Source organism: Paroedura picta, chromosome 4 (genome assembly GCF_049243985.1).
Source record: "Paroedura picta isolate Pp20150507F chromosome 4, Ppicta_v3.0, whole genome shotgun sequence".
Lineage (NCBI taxonomy): Eukaryota > Metazoa > Chordata > Lepidosauria > Squamata > Gekkonidae > Paroedura > Paroedura picta.
The window spans coordinates 6,769,152-6,791,024 of record NC_135372.1 but is presented as its reverse complement, the minus strand read 5'-3'; the positions used below and the strand labels follow the sequence as shown (position 1 = coordinate 6,791,024).

At 50.5% G+C, this 21,873-nt stretch overlaps 2 protein-coding genes across 6 annotated transcripts in view; one reads left to right on the top strand and one right to left on the bottom strand.

The window, feature by feature from the left end:
* KISS1R (KISS1 receptor) overlaps positions 1–4,038 on the top strand; it is a 29,411-nt gene extending 25,373 nt beyond the window's left edge. Inside the window, exon 5 of the mRNA XM_077331664.1 lies at positions 1,460–4,038. Within this exon, the coding sequence (XP_077187779.1) occupies positions 1,460–1,819 (360 nt within the window). The 3' untranslated portion in view covers positions 1,820–4,038. The remainder of the gene's footprint in view (positions 1–1,459) is intronic.
* A 25-nt stretch (positions 4,039–4,063) lies between these two features.
* Positions 4,064–21,873, bottom strand: part of ARID3A (AT-rich interaction domain 3A) — an 81,135-nt gene continuing 63,325 nt past the window's right edge. For all 5 annotated transcript variants that reach the window (XM_077331657.1, XM_077331656.1, XM_077331658.1 and 2 more), the window contains exons 6-9: positions 18,652–18,899; positions 14,982–15,293; positions 13,515–13,604; positions 4,064–11,049 (exon numbers count right to left, since the gene is read on the bottom strand). In XM_077331657.1, the coding sequence (XP_077187772.1) occupies positions 10,889–11,049; positions 13,515–13,604; positions 14,982–15,293; positions 18,652–18,899 (811 nt within the window). In that variant the 3' untranslated portion in view covers positions 4,064–10,888. The remainder of the gene's footprint in view (positions 11,050–13,514; positions 13,605–14,981; positions 15,294–18,651; positions 18,900–21,873) is intronic.

Here is a 21,873-nt window from a genome sequence, read left to right as displayed (position 1 = left end):
GGGATCAGAATATGTGACGCTATTTTGAATGATAGGCGGAAACGACCTAAGGATCTGTCCAGCCGCTCCTTGAAGACTCCCAGAGCTCACCAAATCCGTAGGACACCACTGAACTACTTGGACTGTGAATTCCGCCCCCCCCCCTGATATTGTTCTCCACATAGTTTAAACTAGTGGTTCCCTTTTTAAGGTTGAGGACTGCCTCCGGGGGTGGCGAAGAGCCGGCAGCCCGGGGCACCGCGCATGCACGTTAGCGCCCCTGGTGGTGAAAATGCACATGCGCAGAGCTGCCGCGCATGTGCCTTTTCACCACCAGGGGGCGCTAACGTTCATGTGCGGGAGCTCTGCGCATGCGCATTTGTGCTGTGCCTGCCTCTCCCCCCCCCCCACAGCAAAAAGCTAGCCAGGCTGCGAGTGAAGCACTTTGGCGGCCGCTTCTCTCGCAGCCTGGTGAGCTTCTCACTGCGGGGGGGGGGGGAGAGGCAGGCATGGCGGCCCGTCACCGAGGCCTTAATAGCCCGGTAGCGGGCCAAAGCCCGGGGGTTGACGACCCCCGGTTTAAACCCATTACTGTGGGTCCTATCCTCTGCGGCCCTCCTCCAAGGGACAAGCTTTCAAATACTTCAAGAGCATAATCCTGTCCCCTCTCAGCCTCCTCTTCTCCCGAATGAACATTCCCAGGTCCCTCAGCCTTTCCTCGGAGGGCTTGGTCCACAGGCACCAGATCCTTCCCGTTGCTCTCCACTGAACCTGTTCAATTTTGTCCATGTCCTTTTTGAAGTGAGGCTTCCAGACCTGCACATAGTCCGAGTAGTTCATCAGTGGAATGGGCTGCCCAAGGTGGGTAGCTCCAACTCACTGGGAGTCTTCAAGCAGTAGCTGGACAGATCCTTATTCTGGATGCTGGAGGCTGATCCTGCACTGAGCAGGGGGTGGGACTAGATGGCTTTTATAAACCCTTCCCACTCTACATTTCCATTAAAAGAGATGTTGGGGGGAAATGCAACACCAGGCAGGATAACCTGGCAAGAAACACAGACCCGTGGGTTAGTTTTTCACAAAACAGGACGCATGGAGACGTAAATTTGGATCTGGCAGTTTTTAGAAGTGTTTTAGAAATGTTTTCAAAATGCTGTGTTGTGGTTTTTAATAGCACTGATCTTATACATGTTGTTCACCATCTTGTGTCCGCTTTGGTGGGGAGGGCGATTGAATGAACCGAGTTTCTGATTGGCTGTGTGGATTTTGGGAAACATTGCTTTGGCAGCAGCCACCAGCACAGTGCAAGGATCTTCTCTTCGTGACCAAAAGGTGTGGCAGCCATTTTGAGGAGATCCTTGCATTTTGAGGCCAGCTCTGCCTCCTGCATCTGCCCTTTTGTGGCAGCCATTTTGTGTCTTTTCCTTCTGCGGTCTAATCCTATGAGGCTGACTCATTTCCCTCTGCTTCCCACCCGCAGGGCCAACGGGTGGCAGAGCGGTCGGAAGCCATGAAAGCCAAGATCTCCCGCATGGTTGCGGCCATCATAGTCCTCTTTGCCGTCTGTTGGGGCCCCATGCAGATCCTCATCCTTGTCCAGGGTTTCGACCCGGGCTTCCAGCGAAACTACTTCACCTACAAAGTCAAGATCTGGGCTCACTGCATGTCTTACGCCAACTCTTGCGTGAACCCCCTGGTCTACGCCTTCATGGGGGCCAATTTCCGGAAGGCTTTCAAGAAGGTCTTCCCCTTCGCCTCCAAGCAGAGGGTGGGCATCTCCAACACGGCTGGCCGGGCCAATGCCCACACCGAACTCCAGTTCATCTCATCGGGGATGTAACCCAAGAAGGATTTTCCTCAGCTGTTTGTCCCCTAAACATGGCCCTGAACTTGGAAGATGTTGCCAAGGCCTTTGGGGAGATGCAGGTTCCTGTCCTCCAGAAGTGTTGGCGACAGACTACTAAACTGCATCTCAGTGGTTGGAAAAAGCTTCACCTGTGGGCTGTCGACCTGCTGAGAGGCCCCTGTTGGACGCCGCAGTGGTCAGAGAGAAAAAGGGCAGTTTGTGTGTGATCAAATACGGCCCTGGAAACATGCCTCTAAAGTCACCTTTCTCCACCAGATGTCACTCTGTTCAAAACAAGTGAAACTGAAATTGGAAATGCAACCTGGCTAGCTCAGGCAGACGGGATCCCATCCGACCTCAGAAGCCAAGCAGGTTCAGCCTGACTAGCGCCTGCAAGGGCGACCTCTGTGGAATATCAGGGTTGTGATGCAGGGGTAGGCAAGGGCAAACCACCTCTGAATGTCTCTTACCCGGCAGCGACAATCTTAGGATCTCCTGGCTATACGACACACATGCCATGTGATAAATAAATAAATGAAACTGGAAGTTTCAGAGGGCCCCTCCCATTAATGACCTCAAGCTTCATCAAAAATATTTACTCCACAAAGGGAGCAAAACCCAGACAGCCTGGACAGGAAGCCCATTGCCTCTCCACGTGCCCATTCTGGCTGCAGGGAGGGGACGCAGAATTAGCTTGGATGAGGCTCATTTCTAAAAATAAGAATTTTATCATACATTTCAAACACACAGCCGAGATCTAATATAAACCTCTGTTTTATGTTGGATCGTCGAGCCATTTAATATTTACGGCATATACTCGCATATAAGCCAAGTTTTTCAGCCCTTTTTTAAAGCTGAAAAAGTCTCCCTCGGCTTATATGCGGGTTAAAAAAAAAGCTGCCGGACTAGACATGAGGGTGGGGGTGGGAGACAAGTATACTTAACTGAAGAAGCAGAGGCAGGAAGAGACGCAGCAAGCCTGGGAAGGCAGTGGGAGGGGAGGGAAGAGCAGTCTCCACCTTCCCTCTCACTGCCTTAACGAGGTTAGCACGAGGCTAGCATGGGCTGCTGCTGCAGGAAGCTCTGAAGCCTCTGTCTCAGAGGGAGAGCAGAGAGCAGGAGGAAATGCCCCTAGAGGAAGGAACGGAAAGTGGAGGTAACTGAACACCCAGCTAAGAAGATGGGAATGGGATAAGAAGGATTGGATATAAAAAGGCAAGAGGAGTCAGAGGGAAAGAGGGAGGAGGTGGATGGGAAGGGGAAAAAAAGATCCTGCCCAAAAGGGAAGGGGAGGGGGAAAAGCCACTATCCAAAGTCCAGCCTCGGCTTATGTGAGTCAATAAGGTTTTCCAGCATTTTGTGGTGAAATTAGGTGCTTCGGCTTATATGTGGGTCGGCTTATATGTGAGTATATATGGTAAATAGTTTTAGCCTGCATTTCTTCATGTGTGTGTGTGGGGGGGGGGTAGGATAATGCAACACATCTTATCGGAAAACTCTTTGGGGAAATTAATAGTTTTTAAAAAAATAAAAGGTTCATAGTCTCACCCTCTGCTCAATGCAGGATCAGCCTCAAGCATCCAGGAGAAGGATGTCCAGCCGCTGCTTAAAGATTCCCAGTGAGGGGGAGCTCCCCACCTCCTGAGGCAGCCCATTCCACTGCTGAGCTAGCCTGACTGTGAAATTTCCCACCCTGCTATCTAGTCAATAATGTTCTACACATAGTTTAAACCCTTTCCTGCCAACAGGAACCACTTCCTCTAAGGGTCAACCTTTCAGGTACTTCAAGAGAGCCATCTTGTCCTGTCCATGCAATATTAAGACTATGACATCTTGCAGTTAGAAGAAGAGTTGGTTCTTATATGCCGCTTTTCTCTCCCTGAAGGAGGCTCAAAGCGGCTTACAGTCGCCTTCCCTTTCCTCTCCGCACAACAGACACCCTGTGGGGTGGGTGAGGCTGAGAGAGCCTTGATATTACTGCCCCTTCACAGCCCACAATTAAGATATCTACTTAAGAACTATTTAAGATCAATCGGCACCCCTGGGAGTTCCCCAGAAGTGCGGGGCTGGGGTGAGAGGGAATATGGGGGTGGTTTTTAAATACTGATTAGCGACTTTTAATGTTTTTTGTATCTGGGATTTGTTTTTTTATTGTAACCCGCAAGATGATTTTCTCAATAGCTGCAGGTAAGGAATCCAATAAAATAAACAAATAAATACACACCACTGTTTAAAAGATGTCTTTTTTTGCCTCTTTAATATTCAACTTTACAAGGTTACAGCTGTCTTAAATATTTCTGAAGTTTAAATACAATCTGTATAATAATGTTATAAAATGTAAACTTTTCAGTGTTTTCAAATCCCCCCCCCATTTCAGTTAAGTCACAAAGGTTTAATACCTGAATATTTTTGTGTGAAAAAAAAGTGAAATTCTTTTTTCCAAAAAAACACAAAGAAAAAAACAACAACAACAACCACAGCGGCCCTAGACAAAAAAAGGCAGCCCAGGTGGGTCTCGCTGTTTTCAGAGGTAGAATGTGGTTTAAATTTTAGGATATTTTAATTACCTGAGTAAAAAAAAAAAAAACCCAACACACACCTTTACAGATTGCATATATTCACCGCATTCGTTTCTCACCGAAACCCGAAGAAACCGAAATCACGTTTTTAAAGTCGATATGCAAAAAAAGAGAAATTTATGTTCTCCCTTCCCCTAAAAAAATATCAGGGCCCCCGCCAAAAAAAGTGTTTCTACAGAAGCAAAGACACACTTGTTTGTTACCATCTAATGTCATTCCCTTCCCTTCCTCATGAGAATTAAAATGAGAACTCCAACTACAAACCAAGGCCCACCCCCAACAGAATTTTTTAAAAAATCCATCGTTTGATTTCATTGGATGGCATAGGCAAGACACTTCTAAGAGTAGTAAAGGAAAATATTATTTCTGGAATCATGATGGGTGAAACGCTGGCAGCTTTGAAGCTGGGGTGGGAGAACGCCAGCCCCTCTGCCCCAAAGCAGCTCTGAAAAGCATAGTAACATGGATGTCCCTTTGCACATGCCCAGGAGAATGGCATGGCACGGCCCTATCATCAAGAGAAAATAAATGGAGAGGGGGAGTGGCTCTATAATCTCCCCTCAACCAGTAACCCCGAAGACACCAAATCAGCCCCTTCGGAAAATGCAGATTGTCCTGTAGGGTTTGGTGCATTTCATGGGCATAACAGCCTTCTAGGCCCCAGGTTAACTATTTCTGTGCATGCCCCACCCCGCCCAGTTTGGGGTTTACGAGAAACAGTGCAAGCCTAATCCAGATTTCTTTTTTAGAACAACAACAACAACAAAAGCTGCATGGCCCTATTGTTCAGCTCCCCAGGAAGTCACTGCCACAGCAAGGACCCCCCCCCCCATTTGTGTTCTTACCATGCCCTTGTTCCCCAACCCTCCCTTCGCCCCTCCCCCTTCCAAAATACAATCAAGATCCAAACAGCAGGTTCAATTCCCCTGAGTGAAAAAATCCAATCCTTCTTCAAGTTTGGACTGAATAAGAGTGTGAAAAAAAATCAGTTTTTATACCACATCTCTTATAGACACACACTTTACACGCTCAAAAACACACAACACCAGACATACACGCTCTTTTATATATAATATATATGTATATATATATAATTTTGCTATAGAATCTGTCTTCTCCACCCGCACACTAAAAAAAGGAGAGCTATGAATAGGGAGAAGGGGGAGGAAGATAGGCAAGCGAGACAGACGGTAACCAGGCGTCTTGTGGGTGACCATGAGGAAGCCTGTCAAAGCGAGACCAGCGTGCCTGGCCATGGTGCTCTTACTTTTGGAAAAAAGGCATACCTGATCATTTGAAAGACCTCAAAAACGGGCCTCTCAGTTGCCAAGGAGCTGGAGAATTGCTGCATCTTAGGGACTGGCGGAAGGGAAAGCCCTACTAACTCAGGACCACGAGTGTCCTGCAGAGCGGGAAGAGTATTTCTTGGTAACGCTGCAGCTCAATCCAGAAAAGGCGAGGAAGCCACAGAATGAGAGTGGACCACGCTGTCCCTCCCAGAAGGGTAGACTAATGACATTTGTCCCAATTGCCATCATTTGGGGGTGGGCCAGCTTGTCATTGGTAGTGCCCTTCCCAACTGCAGATGGTAGAGTATTCCAGGCAGAAAGAAGAGAGAAATGAAGCCCCCACAGCTGGTTTGTAGAGCAGGAAAAAGACATGGGGGGTTGTTGGAGGTAGCAGCTAGGTTGGACCTTGGCCAGAATGCGCTGGAGAGACTCTTCCGCTCTTCAAAAACACATCTTGCCCAACAGAAGAGCACAAGAGAGCAGCTGTGGCTGTTGGCTAAAGAGAGGATCAAGAGCAGAGAGGAGCAGGTTACTGGAGCACAGGGAAAGAGGCAAGTCAAGGGCCAGGGGTCTTGCTTATCAGAGACCAGACGCATCAAAGCAGCTAAGGCAGATGGCCTTTGTGGCGATGGGATGTTTGTGTGTGTGTCACGAGGAGGCCAGAAAAGCCGGTGCCCCCCTTCCAAAGCTGGTGCCAAGCCATAACAAGAGAGGTCCTGTCTAAGAGGAGACCAGACAAATATGGAAGAGGTAGGATTGCGGGGGAGGGAATGCCAACTGCCCATGCCCAGGGCTGAACCAGCATGAGGGGGGGGGCTAAACCCTTTAGTTAATGCACTGAACAACACAGTCAAAACACGCCTCTTGCAGGTGAGCCAACATACCCGTATAGTTAAACAAGGGACAATCTATTTGGGGCTTGGGAGAATAAACAGGAGATTAAAGACTTAAAACCCAAAACAGGATTCCTAGACTGGCTTGCTGGGAGTCCCAATTCTCAGGCTAGATGCTGAAAAGACATTTCTAAAATTTGTATGGTAAAACCTGCTTTTAAAAACCTGGAATGCAGCCTCTAGCACAACACAGATTGCTCCAGAACCTTCTCCAGTGAAGGGGGAGAACACGGGGGGGGGGGGGGAGAGGACCAGATTTTTTTTAGCGGATCCGGCGGTGAAAGCTATCCCACTTGGACTTCCCAGCAAATGAAACTATATTGTTCTGCGAGGAGGGAATCCGTATTGACTACGGAAGGCACCTTTAAGACACAGAGTGAATGAAAGGGCCCAGTGGAATCCTGGGGGCCATGCTGTACAGTTTAAAATGTAGAGACCGGGTATCTGTCCAAGATCAGCCCCCAAGAACGCCAGGCTCAGAGAGGGAGGGTCCTGCCACCATTCCATAACCCACCATATTGCTGGCTCAGTGCTCAACTGTGCTCCACAAACGGGACCGTCAGACGGCCAATTGCAGATTATCACAGAACAGCCAACTTGCATACAGAAGAGTGAAATTTGGGGAGGAATTCCCTACTGTACCACAAAAAAAATAGTTCCCTTTGAGCAAAACTGAATGAGAAGGACACATGTGGGGTAGACAGGTGTGAACACCTTCAGATAGATAACTTCTCTCATTTCAGGGGAAGAAAAGGCATGGAAATTTGGAATTAAGTTACAAAGGAGGTGCAGGGATAGTGAAGGAAAGGCCAAAAGGCAACTTGGCTCAAAGCTTCCTGCGATGTTTGAGGGGGGGCCCCTTGAGGATGGCAGGGTCCCTCCAGCTGGCGGGGGAGGGGGGGCTTTTTCCGTGGCACCAGAGAACCTCAGAGGAAGTCAGGAGAACGCCTTTGGGCATCCCCCACCCCACCTCACATGCAGACCCCATGATGATCACAGCCTCTTTGTCCCCTCTGCAAGTGATGGCTGTTATCTAAATACAGAGCGGGAGACATCTTTCAGCCCCCCAGATCAGAGAAGTCTTTTCTCTTTCCTCTGTCTTCCCAGATCCTAGATCCACAGTGGGTGAAAAACGGAGAGGCTGCGAATTCATGGAAGCTGAAGAGGCAGACAGGTTTTCCCATCTAAAGAGGATTACACCCACCAGGTTCAAGCCCCCCCCCCTACTATTTCCCGCAGGACTAAGCTGCTTTACCTTGTAAGCCCCCCCCCCCAGCCCTTGTCATAAAGCTGATCTTCCCTGAGCAGCTCTGCCTTTTTCTCTAGAGAGCTTGCTGGAGATAGAAAAGACCCACCAATTAGGCCTACTGCCTACAGCAGTCATCTCTGGAGCCTGGCCGTTCTCAGAAACCAACGCGTTTGACTCACTCGGAGTGACAGAAACGGTTTGCAGCTGAAATCCAGGTTTCTGGCGATTTGTGCAACTGGGCTGAACCAGCATGCTCCGTTCATCTGGCTGAACGGGCCTGCACTCGAGCATGAGTGAGCAGACCTGGCTTGCAACCGCCAAATTTCAAGTTCCTTCTGACCCTATTTGGAAAAAAGAAAGGCTGTTTTGTTGCCATGCAGAACTTGCACGGGCACAAAAAGAGCCCGCATGGGCCGTGTGCGCATCTGAGACGCCCCGGCAGCCGAGACAGACGTGGACATCCTGCCTGCGCAACAAAAGCTCACTGAAACCACGGAGGGCAAACAGACGTGGATGCCTGCGCGGCAGTGCTGAATGACGGCGATGGCACTGCGGCAAGTCTCCAAGCCCGTTGGAGCCAGAAATCAAGAACGGGCCGAAAGAGAAGTCGTCACCCCCAAGGCAAAATACAAGATCTACACAGGTTGTTGCCTCAAGGTTCTTCTAAAGACACTGACAGCTTTCTGAAGATGAGGAATGAGTCCCCAAAATGGTGCCTCCCTCCCCACTCCTCTTACAGGAGTCTGGTGAGGCCGGCATCAGAAGCCTTCTAATTGTTACTAGCCGTAGTAAACTATGTTGCCAAAGGGCCTGTGTGTAAGCCGGGATTGCACCTTGGAGTAGATGCTCCCTTGGGGCACAGACAGAAGAGTTAAGGCAAAGTCTGAGCCCCCCACCCTACCCCAAAAAATGAACATAATCCAAATAGGAGGGCAAACAGCATGAGCTGAATAAGCAAAAATTATCACCTGTCTGACTGAGTTATGTGTTATTAGGTCGGGTTTTCATTTGATTCTGACATGGCGCCTTTGGATGCCACAGGGGCCATTCCCCCCCCCCAGGTGGTTTTCCTGTGAGTGTGGGGGGGGGGGGCTGGCTCAAAGCCCCCTCCTTCCCTCCATCCACCATCTGCATATTGGCTTTAAAATACGTCAGTGTTGCTGACTTCTGGTGATCGCCCCACCAATTCCCAAAGGGGGTGGTGGTGGATGGGGGCAGACTTGAAGGCTCTTCTTCCCCACCATGAGAAGGAAAAGCAGGGGGCAGAAATCCGAGGGAGAGGCACAACCACGAGGCTGGTCCTGAAGAAGTTCTGCAGAGACTCCTTCACACTATGACCCACCGGCATCCAGAGCAGAAGTTCTGGGGAAAAACAAGCCCATTTTATAGCTAGGCTTTGGAAGGCTGCAGGGAGAGGGCAGAGACACCATAAAAAACCAGATAGCTGCCCTTCAGAGCCACCTGAGTAGCCTCAGGGCATCTGTCTAGCAAGGGGATAAGTCTACCTTCCTGCTCGCCTGGTTCACAGACAGCACCAAAAAGGGAGTGAAGAACTAAAGCCTAGCAAGATGCCCCTCACGATGCTCTGCCCCCTCTGAAAAATGGGAGGCTCTACAAACCAATAACCACGAAATGTGGAGTTGGTGGCACCAGCCCTGCCCCCCTCTATGCACGACCACTGCTAGAGGGGCACCTTGCCCACAGGGGTGGCCAAACACTGGCTCTCCACGTGTCCGTGCACTACAATTCCCATGAGACCCATGTTGACAGGGGCCTATGGGAATTGTAGTCCATGGACATCTGGAGAACCAGTGTTTGGCCACCCCTGTGACAATGCAATCAGAACATGGGGGGGGGGGCGGCCTTCCCCCAGTCAGCAAACAAAAAAGCCTTTGAAAATGTTGTCCCTCGAATGAAAACTAAATCCAGAGATTTGTTTGTTTGGTTTCGGGTCTGTTTTCTTTCCTTCCTTTAGCACAGCCTTCCAACTCTAAAATTTATCTACAAAAAAGAGAAAGGAAAAACTCTTTAAAGCTCTATAGATCCTTCAAAGGAGGTTTGTTTTTCAGAGAGGAGGGGCGGGGACCCTATGCAAATGAGCCTAATGTGAAAAATGTGCTCCTGCCTCTCCTTGGTACAAATCCTTTTCTGTTGGTTCGTAATACACACGCACACACACGCACACACACACGCACACACGCGCTCACACATATATTATAGGATCTATTCGTAAAAGGAGGCTGGGGGGTTTCATCTGCTTTAAAAATGACGACGCAAATCGGCTGAGTTGATTGTGTCCGTCCGAAGGTATTCAAAAATATATATCCCAGTATATTTTTAAAATAAGAGAGAGCGTGTGCAAAGCTCAGGCTTGCATGAGGTAAAAGAGTTGTGGGTTGACAACGCGTCGCATCAAACCGCACATCGACCTTGTGGCTCAGAAGTTCAACGACACACTCGGCGTCCCCCTCCCCTCCCCCCCCCGGCAAACGCCCTTTCCACCCCGCCCTTCAATATATCCATCTACCACAAAAATACTCAGCACAGGAAGGAGTGGGGGGTGGACACTTGAGCCCCACTCTGACTGCCTCCCCCCTCCCCCCAGCAGGCAAAAAGCAAAGTCGTGATTGGTTTGTATTTGGTGTCAGCTGCAGAGGAAACAAGTGTGCTCGTCCAGTGGCCCGGTGCGGACAATGGTGCCCCTTACTCACTGTGCTGACATTCGCCCGGGGGGGGGGGGGGGCAGGAGGACACCTTCCTGAGATGGCAGACTTCTCTGGAGGGCGCGTTTGATTAGGGCACGATGTTCGGTGTGTGACAACCTGAACAGGTGAGCACAACTGCACAGGCCACGGCTGTGGACCTACGGAAGCTGACCGTCGCACTAGTGTGCCCTGTTCAAGCCACTCTCCTTCTTGTGGATGTGCCAAGGGGGCAGCGGAGGGAGGTAGGCACTGCACCCCCAAAAGCACTGCGAGCAGGGAAGGGGCGGCTGCATTGTCTGACCCGGGCCTAGGCTTTGGCGGGATGGAGAGGAGAAAGTTTGTCGGGCTTTAAGGCGAAGAGGAGTTGGTTGAGGTAGATGCTGGGGGAGGGATCACTCCTCCACTGCTGCGGCCGCCTGTGCTCCCGCCGGCGGTGCTCTGCCCGCTGCTGCTGTTCCCTTTGCTGACAGAAGAGGACGCTGCACCCGGAGTCTGCGCAAACAACACACCTGGAAAGGGAGAGGGAAGAGCTGTAGAAATGCTTCTGCTCTACATCCAGACAATCGCCACACCTGCCAAGGACCCCCAACCAATGCCAGGAGGACTACAAACAAACTTAATCAGAGTCCAGTGGCACCATTAAGACCAACAAAGATTTATTCAAGGCCTGAGCTTTCGACTGCATGCACTCTTCCTCAGACTGACCGAGGAAGCTCAGGCCTTGAATAGGCCTCTGTTGGTCTTAAAGGTGCCACTGGACTCTTGATTTTGTTTCGTTGTGCTGCTTCAGACCAACTCGGCTACCCACTTGAATCTAAGAACAAACTTGTTATTCTGAGACAGGGGCCCCAAACCCTTTTGAGCCTGTGGGCACAATCGTAAAATGGCTGCTGCAGGAGGCGGACCCAGTCTCCAGACTGCTGCTGCAGGAGGTGGGGCCACCTACAAGAAATGTCCGGGAACGAGGTTAGCAACAACTCCAGTGATAACTTCAATATTGCAGGCGGCATGACTTTCAATCTGCACAGTCAATGAGAAGCCCCAAGGGGCAAATACCACTTTTTAAAAGCTCTTGGTGAGAGGGAATAAACAGGGACCTGCTAGAACTCCCCCCTCCCACCCTGTACTTCCTCCCTATGCACCTGCCTAGTCATGCATTTTTTTCTCCGCAGATGATGCCTGGCTTTTTTCCCCTTTTCTGTTTTGCAGTGTTGCGTGGGTTTCTGACTTCGACACTAGACAAGCCGTCCTGGTTAACCCCAGAGGAGGGGTCAACACCCACATTAGCCCCCACTAGTCAGGGAGTTAGGAGGATAATATGGAGGACAGGAGAAAGATGTAAGCAGCTTGGATACTCCACTGAGGAGAGTAGTGGAGTATAAGTGTGTGTCTCAATAAATGTATTAAACCTTGTGTATTTTTCTTCCAAACTGAGGATTAGTGAACCTCACCCCTTTGCTCCGGGGAAGGTTTACCCACTTTCCTGGTTGCGAGAGCACATGGCCCTGCAAGCAGAGGCATCACTAACAGTTGTTGCCCCAGTGGAAGAAAGGGAAGAAAGGGGCAGCACCTGCAGGCTGGATGAGGGAGACCTCTGGGAACACAACCCCCAAGCCTGCTGAGCCTAGGGTCACAGTGGCTCAACTGGCTACATCCACTTTCTTGAGAAAGTGAAAAAGGGAAAGAAACAAGGCCAACCTGCAAAACAAGCTAGGAACCAAAAATGAGCCCAATGAACAACACATTAAAAACACTAAATTTTTCCAAAAATTACTTTTAAAACGTTTTGATGTGAAGACATCTTACGTGGCAGCCGTAGGGAAAACCTTTCAGATATGCAATGAAAACTGCCATGGAAATCCATTAAGGAGCTAATCGCCAACTAGCAAAACGTCAAGGGGATGGCGACACGAGTTGTAAGTATCCAGGAGGCCGGGCACGTGGCACACACTCCACTCCACAGAGTTCGCCCGCAGGCAAAAAAAGCGCAACGTCCAGCGTTGCATCGCAGTGTTCTGTGATAGATCTGGTGGAAGAGCTCCATTTTGCAGGCCCTGCAGAATGCTGAAAGTTTTTGCAGGGCCCACAGCTCAGCCAGGAGCTCATTCCACCAGGAAAAGGCCCCGGCCCTGGTTGAGGCCAGGCGTGCTTTCCTTGGGGCCAGGAATGGCCAGCAAATTTTCACCCATAGAGCATAAGGCCCTGTGGGGGGCGTAAGGCGAAAGGCGGTCCCTCAGATATGTGGGTCCCAACCCGCGTAAAGCCTTGACGGTTAGAACCAAAACCTTGAACCGGATCCGGACAGCAACTGGCAACCAGAGCAGCTGCCTCAGCACGGGCTGGATGTGGGCCCTCCAAGGTGTGCCAGTGAGGACCCTCGCAGCTGCGTTTTGTACCAGTTGGAGTGTCCAGATCAAGGACAAGGATTGGCCTGTGTAGGCTACAGTGCAATAGAACATGTATTTTAATGTATATCTTTAATAACAATTTTTAGATTTCTCAACCTTTTTGGTTCCTAAATGTACTTTCTCCCCAGCATCGATAAGTCCCTCCCCCTCCCCCAACAGATGGTAGGGCATAAGCATTCAGAGGAGATGCAGCCCCCCACACTCTTTGTTGGAATATGCTAGAAATGCAGTGTGCATAACTGAGTAGAATATAAAGAATATCCTGCAGAGGGCATTTAAGGGGATGTATACTTAGCATAGATAGGAAAGGAACTTCCTGATGATTTTCAAATTATCTCCCCCAGTGTCCTGATTAGCTCAACAGGGGACTTCCTGGATTCTGAATGCACTTCCTCCCTGCTTGTCTCCAGAACAGCAGTTGGACAGAAAGACTGCAGACAACAGCTAGCTAGTTAGGTCTCTCCCTCTAAACACAGTTGCTTCTCTTCATGAAAAAAGCTATTTTATTCTTCAAGTCCCCCGGTGTTTCGCCCTCTCTACATATTCAAGCTCTGCCAATACTTTACCTGTATAAACGACGCCATTGATCTCAACAGCCATGCTGATGCTGTTGGTGCCGTTGGGGGTCAGGTTTGTGGCAGAATCTTGGCGGTTTTCTGGCAAACAAAATAGCGAACAAAAAAATCCTTCAATACACTGACAAAATTATCCCCCTCCCTAATATTCATACTAACTCATCTACATAGAGATATGACTACTGTTGGAAGAAACATCCCTGTGTGTCGGGGGGGGGGGGGGGAGAACAGTGGCAGGACACAGAAATTCAGCTTCCGTTTTTTAAACCAATTAAGTTTCTTGCTCTCATGGCAGTTGAGAAGTATGTGAGCAGAGGATGGAATGAGTGGGACAGGAACACAGCTAGGAATCTGAGGCACAGGCATTAGAACCCTTCAAGGCCCTGGGTGACAAAAACAAAGATTCAGATTGCTGCATTGCTTGAGGATGCTTTTGGCTGATCCTGCGTTGAACAGGGGGTTGGACTAGATGGCCTGTATGGCCCCTTCCAACACTATGATTCTGTGATTCTGTGATTCAAATGGGTTTAAACTTCAAGTACAACGATATAGGCTAGATATCAGGAAAAGATTTTTCACAGTCAGAGTAGTTCAGCAGTGGAATAGGCTGCCTAAGGAGGTGGTGAGCTCCCCCTCACTGGCAGTCTTCAAGCAAAGGTTGGATACACACTTTTCTTGGATGCTTTAGGATGCTTAGGGCTGATCCTGCGTTGAGCAGGGGGTTGGACTAGATGGCCTGTATGGCCCCTTCCAACACTATGATTCTGTGATTCAAATGGGTTTAAACTTCAAGTACAACGATATAGGCTAGATATCAGGAAAAGATTTTTCACAGTCAGAGTAGTTCAGCAGTGGAATAGGCTGCCTAAGGAGGTGGTGAGCTCCCCCTCACTGGCAGTCTTCAAGCAAAGGTTGGATACACACTTTTCTTGGATGCTTTAGGATGCTTAGGGCTGATCCTGCGTTGAGCAGGGGGTTGGACTAGATGGCCTGTATGGCCCCTTCCAACTCTATGATTCTATTCTATTCTATTCTATTCTATTCTATTCTATTCTATTCTATTCTATTCTATTCTATTCTATTCTATTCTATTTTTATTTGGAATTTGGATTTCTTTTTTGGAAGGGGGCGATTTTTAATTGTTCCGTAACACAAAATATACATGGACAACATAATATTGTAGATGTCGAGCAAACCAAGCCCAGAACTGTCTTCTAGAGCCAGACCTCTGGGACGGTTAGCCCAGCATGGCCTGCCCTGGCAGACAGTTGGTCCTAATGGCCCAGGGCAGAGAGATGGACCCTTCCGGATTCCCACTGCTGTCGAAAGAATCCAGGGCCTTGTGCATATAAGGATCCCCCACTAAGTGAAACACCCCCTGCCTCCCTGGGGCCCAGGCATCTGTCCCACCTCAGCTTGCTGCCCCGCGGAAGAGGCATGGCTGCCCCTTGGGCTGACCTGGTGAGCGAGTCCCTCGGCTATTGATCCGGATGCTCATGGGCAGCTGGGCTGTCATGGCCAGGAGGTTCTGCTGGATCGCTCGCTGCATCAGCCGCTGCTGCTCGTCCGACACGAGGGCCATCTTCTTCTCCGGGGGCTCCCCGGCCTCCAGCTTCTCCCGCAGTTGCTCCAGCGCGGCGGCCTGTGCGGCCACTGCAGCCTGTGCAGCCGCTGCTTGGACCGCTGCAGCCTGAGCTGCCATCACAGGGTGGCCTGCGAGGGAGACGGGCAGACGGCTGGGCACGGTGATCGGGATGGAAGAATCTTCTTCTGCGGGGGGAGGGAGAGAAAAGGGAACAGAGGGTACAAGGCCCCTCGAATTATTCCAGGTTTATTGGGAAGAGGTCTCTCCCCCTCCCCCAGAAAACCTACAAGTTCAAAACCTAAGCTTCGTTGTGCTTAACAGGACACACTGGAGCTTTCCCGCTCATCCCTTCTGGGGCCTCTGTTAGTAGAGAGCCAGCCTGGTGGAGTGGTCAAGAGTGGCGGCCTCTAATCTGGACGACGAATCCTCAGACTCACCTGAAGGTTTCTTCTCGTCAGTGGGGGCGAAGTCATCCAGACTGGCTCTGTTTGCTACAGTAGGGCAACTGGAATGCAAATGTTGCAGTAGCCCGTCTGGTGACCAGGAGCCTGACCCTCCAGTTCTTTCCAGGCCCTGCTGCCTTGCCGGTAAGTATGTCAGGAATTTATTGAAGTTGACAGTTGTTTGCCTTCACTAGGATTGTGTCCAATTTGGATTGAAAAAACGTTTAATGTTTCCCAAGGGCGGCATGTGGATGACTCTGCCCCACTGAAGAGAAGAAACCTTCAGGTGAGTCCAGTGTTTCGTTCTCCTTCAGTGGGGCTGAAGTCATCCAGGCTGGTTGAATCACCAGCTGTGGCCCCGCCAGACTTGCTTGAAGAAGCCCGGTGCTCTGCGGAGAAAGGGCTCAGACCGGCTGGCAAGGAAGCCTGATTTTTGTCTCCGGAATTCTGCCTTCTGAGCCTCTCGTAGCTGTAGAATCACATGGAGACTGCTATATTTTATTTTAATTAGTCCTTTAAAGGTTTTAGGTTTTTTTGCTATGTAGATCTTGAGTCTGCCATGAAAACACTAGAGGGCGTCACCCCAAGGGTCAGACATGACCCGGTGCTTGCACAGGGGATACCTTGACCTTTTTAGATCTGGAGCAGGGCTCAGGATCTCCTACCCAAGCAGTAGGGAAATCCAGACTGGAGGGTCACTCTCATGGTCACCAGATGGGCTACCACAAAATTTGCATTTCAACTGCCCTACCAGAGCAAGCAGAGGCATGACCTAACAAGTCTGGATAACTTCAGCCCCACTGAAGGAGAACTGGGTTTGATTCCCCACTCCACCTCCACATGCAGCCAGCTGGGTGACCTTGGGCCAGTGACAGTTCTCTCAGCCTCACCTACTTCACATGGTATTTGGTGTGGGGAGGGTAGATGACTGGAAGCCACTTTAAGATTTTTCTGGGTAATAAAAAGTGGGGTACAAAAAAACCAGTTCTTTTTCGTTTGCTGTCAAGTTGCAGCAGGCTTAGGGTACCCCCAGAGGGTTCTCAGGGTAGGAACCCTGTGTGTCCTTGGCGGTCTCCCATCCAAATATTGGCCAGGACCAATCCTGCTGAGCTTCTGGCTATTCTGGGCTGCCCAGGAGAGGGCTTGTAGAGTGCGGGGAAAGGCCTGGGGAGACCCTCAATCAAGGAAAGGATCAGGGTTCCCTTTCAGCTTTCAGGCCCACCCACTGTGGTGCCCCCTCTCAGCTGCGGCACGGCAGGAGTCACTGCCCAGATAGCACACGCCAGCACTAACTGCCTTCTGGGTAGCTGGCAGGGGAAGATGGCAGCACGTGTGCTAAGAGAGCGAAGGAGGGAGGAGGCAGGGGCAGCCCAGCCCTTCCTGCTTGAGAAGGCTCATGGTAAGGAATGTGAGAGCACGGCACTGGGCCGGCCTCCCTGCACCACGGGGCCTGAGCAGCTTTTTTACTTCCAGGCTTCGAGAAGCCCCAGAAGTGGGGCAGGATATGGTTGGGGGAAGCAGCTGTGTTCAAGCCTACCCCAGGGCCCCTCCATGCCCATCCTTGGCCATATCATCCAATAAACCTTTAACCAATTAAAAAAAACTCCCACTCTTTTCGGAAGCCTTTCCAGGGCCTTCACAAAACCCTGGTTGAGAAAGCCTGCAGTTGGGTGCTGTACCCCGTCCCAAGGACAGCCCTGGCTTTCATCCTAGCCAAAAGCCATTAAAAACAAACAAGCAAATTTCTGTTTCTAACCTGCTATCATTGGGGACACATAATGAAAAGCACCTCAGTGTTCCTTGGCTGGCAAGAATTCCTCTCGAGCCATGCCACAGAAATGCACCCGCCCACCGGCAGGAGGCCAAAACCAAGTTTTACAGAGGCGGTGGAGAGCTCTGAACTGCTCAAGACGTCAGGACTGTGGCAGATATGCTCAGAGTGAAGCAGCAACAAAAGAAAGAGAATTTTTTTCCCAGGTAGCCTTCAGAACGAGGCTCACAAACAAGGCAGCTGGCCTCACAGAGGCCTGCCATCAGTCAAAGAGGTCTGCGTGGTGTAGTGGTTCAGAGTGTCTGACTAGTACATGAGAGGCCCAGGTTCGGATCCTCCCTTGTGCCATGGAAGCCTGCTGTGTTGTACTCTCTCAGCCCAGCCTACTTTGCAGGGTGGTTGTGAGGGTAAAAATGCACAGCTGCTTTAGGGCAAAAAGGTCCGGTGCAAAGGGGTCAGCTAAACAGATCCATTAGATACTTTTCAAAACCTCTGTGAGGTTCCAGTTGGCCCACGTCAACAAAAGGATACCTTGCAGAGCTGGAAAAGAAGCCAGGCGGGGCAATCTGAAAGAAAGACAGCTTGGCCTTCCTTCCATCAGAGGAAAGGCTGAGGAGGCGAGGGCTTCCCAGCTCAGAACAGAGAGGACCACAGGGTGTTGGGGCCACGGGGACCGGCAGAACTTTCTCTCCATCCTGCATTCTGCTTGAACATGTGAAGCTGCCTTCGACTGAATCAGAACCAGGGTCCCTCAAAGACGGTGTAGGCTTCTCCGGCAGGGGCCAAACTATGGCTCTCCAGTTGTCCAAGGACTACAATTACCATGAGCCCCTGCCAGCAGTTCATGCTAACTGCAGTCCAGGGACATCTGGAGAGTCACAGTTTGGCCACCCCTGGTCATCTTCTGCCTGGGCCTTTAAGAAGAGCTGGGGTTCTTATGCCCCGCTTTTCACTATGCGAAGGAGTCTCAAAGCGGCTGACAAACACCTTTCCCTTCCTCTCCCCACAATGGACACCTTGCGAGGTAGGTGGGGCTGAGAAAACTCTTGAGAGAACTGCTCCATTTGAACAGCCCTAAGAGAACCGGGGCTGGCTGCATGTGGAGGAGTTGGGACTCAAACCCAGTTCTCCAGATGTGAGGCTGCCGCTCCTAACATCAACACCACACTGGCGCTCGAGAGAGCCTGCTGGGAAAGAGGGAAAACCCAGCAACGTTACGCAGCGCCCGTTCATGCTGCTTAATTTCGCAGTGCCTCGGAGCCAGCCCTCAGGGCAGAGTCTGTGCCCCCTGAGCAAAAGGCCCTCCCAAAGTCCACGCTGGAGAGTTACCCTTCTTGATCTTGGGGATGGGGGCGATGGGACTGCCGTTGGTGGCTGAGGCCATTCCCAGGGCGGGGACTTGCAGCTTGGGGGAGGACAGCATGCCGGAGGCGCCGCTGGGCGAGTAGGTGAAGATGGAGCCGCAGAAGCCCTGGCGCCGCCCTTCGCGCCGGTTGCTGTCGATGGCGGCCTGAAGCTCGTTGGGATTGCTCAGGCCCCGTTTCTCACACTCGTAGGGGTACAAATACTTCATATACCTTGCAGAGAGAGAGAGAGGGAGAGAGAGGGAGCACGAGAGAGATGCAAATTAGTACCCCCATATTGCAGAGAAAGGCTGTCGGTGTATCCATATTTTGGATGTAAACCCCCTTAAAAGGGCCTATTTGTTAGCGCGTATGAATATCTTTCCATCTAACTCAATCCAGGGCTGATTCCAACAAATTCTTCCCTCCAAGACAAGGGTAGTCAACCTGTGGTCCTTCAGATGTCCATGGATTACAAATCACATGAGCCCCTGCCAGTGTTTGCTGGCAGGGGCTCATGGGAGTTGTAGTCCATGGACATCTGGAGGACCACAGGTTAATTGCCCCTTCTCCACGGAACTGTGCCTCCTGGGCTGCAGAGTCCTGGCACGTGACCCCGCATATTATTAGAATGTTCAAAGTTGTCCATTTGCGACTCTTGCCAGCTGACCGTTTGAAGAAATTACAGTATTTGCTGGCGTATAAGACTACTTTCCCCCCCTGAAAAACATGCCTCCAAGTGGGGGGGTCGTCCTATATGCCGGGTGCACTTCAGTTGGGATAGACATAGCTGCCCATAGTGGCCCATAGTACTGTAATGTAATGTCACAAACTCTATATTTTGAGTGGAAATGTTGGGGGGTCCTCTTATATGCCCAGTCATACGCCGGCAAATACGGTAAGTACTCACTGTGTAGATGAGAAACATCAGATAAAGAGTATGTTAAGCAAGACAGAGACTACATCTATCATGACTGTTACCTTGATCCTGTCAGCTATTATAAGAGACAATCTTTTGGCCAGGAGTCAAAAGAGAACATTAAAAAGTTAATGTTTTTGTTCGGTCAACTCTTTATGCCAATAAAGGTACTCTGATTCTTGCAGAGAAAGGAGGCCAAGGGGGGCAGAGGTGGGCAGAGCATATAGCTTAGGGAACTCCTTGCCACAGGATACGGCCAATTTCAAAAGCAATGTGGATCACGGTGTGGCAAGGTTTCAAAAGAAGTAATGCAGCCTTTACTTAAAGCAGTGTCATAGGTGGTTTCTTTGCAGTGGGTTCCTGTTCCATCCCAACTTTATGTCCTAACTGACACTGAGCCACCGCCAGTGGAAAGAATCCCAGTAACAAAGGGGTGAAGGCCTTTTGGGAACAAGCGTGAAAATGCCAGCCAGAGAAAGAGAGGAGCCATGGTCTCTGAGGGGCAGGCGACAGCAACCAACCAAAGTGACACACCCCTGGAGAGCTTGCAAACCAACAGTAAATTCAGCTGTGATTATTTATTTATTTATTATATTTATATACCGCCCTCCTCGGAGGCTCAGGGCGGTTTACATTGAACTTATGAACCATACATGAAACAATCTGCACTAATAATCATACAATAATATTAACAACAGTGGTTGTAACAGCACAACAATACAATATAACAGCACAACAATGCAACAGTGCAATGGCTCAACAGGTCCAGAGCGCTCTGGTGGAGTTCTGAGAGGGAGGGGAGCAGGGGCTCTTCAGTCACTGTTGGTTATGCCTGGTCTCAACCAAATGCCTGGCGGAAGAGCTCCTTTTTGCAGGCCCTGCGGAACTGTTTAAGCTCTGTCAGGGCCCTGATCTCCTCTGGGAGTTCATTCCACCAGGTGGGGGCCCGGACAGAGAATGATCTGGCCCTGGTTGAGGCCAGGCGGATTTCTTTTGGGCCAGGGACCTTTAGCCGGTTGGTGGCGGTGGAGCGCAGAGCTCTTTGGGGGGCATTGGCAGGGAGGTGGTCCCTGAATGGCCTTGGAAGTAATTACCAGAACCTTTAGTCTTTATTTATTTAGAGGGGCTCAGCATTATGCTCTGAGACTGTGAAACAGGCAGCTGCTTTCACCCCTCCCCCTCAAACTTGAAAAATACACGTGTCCAGATTTAAACGACTCGTTTCATCCTCTTGGACTTCTTCGGCACGGCTTCTCAAAGCCCTTCCTTGCTTCCTTGCTTCCGAACAGAGCCAGCCCCAATTGAAATGTCAGACATGTGACAGCAGGGCTTTGAGGAACCCTGCTCAAGAGCAGGAGACGAGCAGTTTAAGTCTGGATACTTGTCATTTTCAAGCTTTCAACTGTGTCTTAACTCCAAGCAATTCATGTGATTCTCAACTCTCTCATCCTTAACTGTTTGCAACACGAGGTTGTGCATCTGAAGGCATCAAGGCAGAGGCTGGGATCGGTGACTTCAGCCATTGTCGACGGATGTCTGGTGTATGGAAATGTGTCTTTGTGCGTACAGGAGGACAACAGTATCGATGTGTGGTGGGGTAAAAATACCATCTGCCTTCGAGGGGGTTCTGTGAATTCAGACACGATTTTTAAGTGAGGTCCACAGTAGTACTTCTACAAGCCTTTCCATAGGCTATGGCCGGCAGCTCTTTTGAAAATTATCGCAGCAGGGGGTCTCTCAACGGCAACTGGCTCAAGTCACAGGGCACAGGAAGCCGCCGTATACTGGATCCGACCCCTGGGTCATCAAGTTGTTTACTCTGACAGGCAGCAGATTGGCCCCTTGCCCCATCCCAGACATCCCGGACTTGAGGGGGGGCAGCCGGGAGAGGATTCAGCGCAGGGTTTGGAGCAGCCCTGCCGCGTCTGAAGGCCCACTGTGCTGAAGACAGGGGCTTGGCGGGGAAGGGGGGCAGCCAGGGCAGGCTTCAGCGTGGGCCTCGAGCCTTGGAGCAGGCCCCGAGGCTGGGGGGCTGGGGAGAGGGGTGCGCCCAGGCCGGTTGGGGGATGGGGGTGCCTCTCGCACCCTCCCACTGCCCACTAGCAACCGCTGTATGTTGGCTAAAGCGGGCTTAAATTCTAGTAAAACCATAAAACCATAAGACACAGAGGCAAACTGTTCAGGACCTTTGAATGTAGTCTCACTTGTTTGGGACTGCCTACTTCATGGCTTGAGATCCTAATGCTGAAGCGCATAAATAAATAATCTCAGAGTTAGCTTGGACAGACT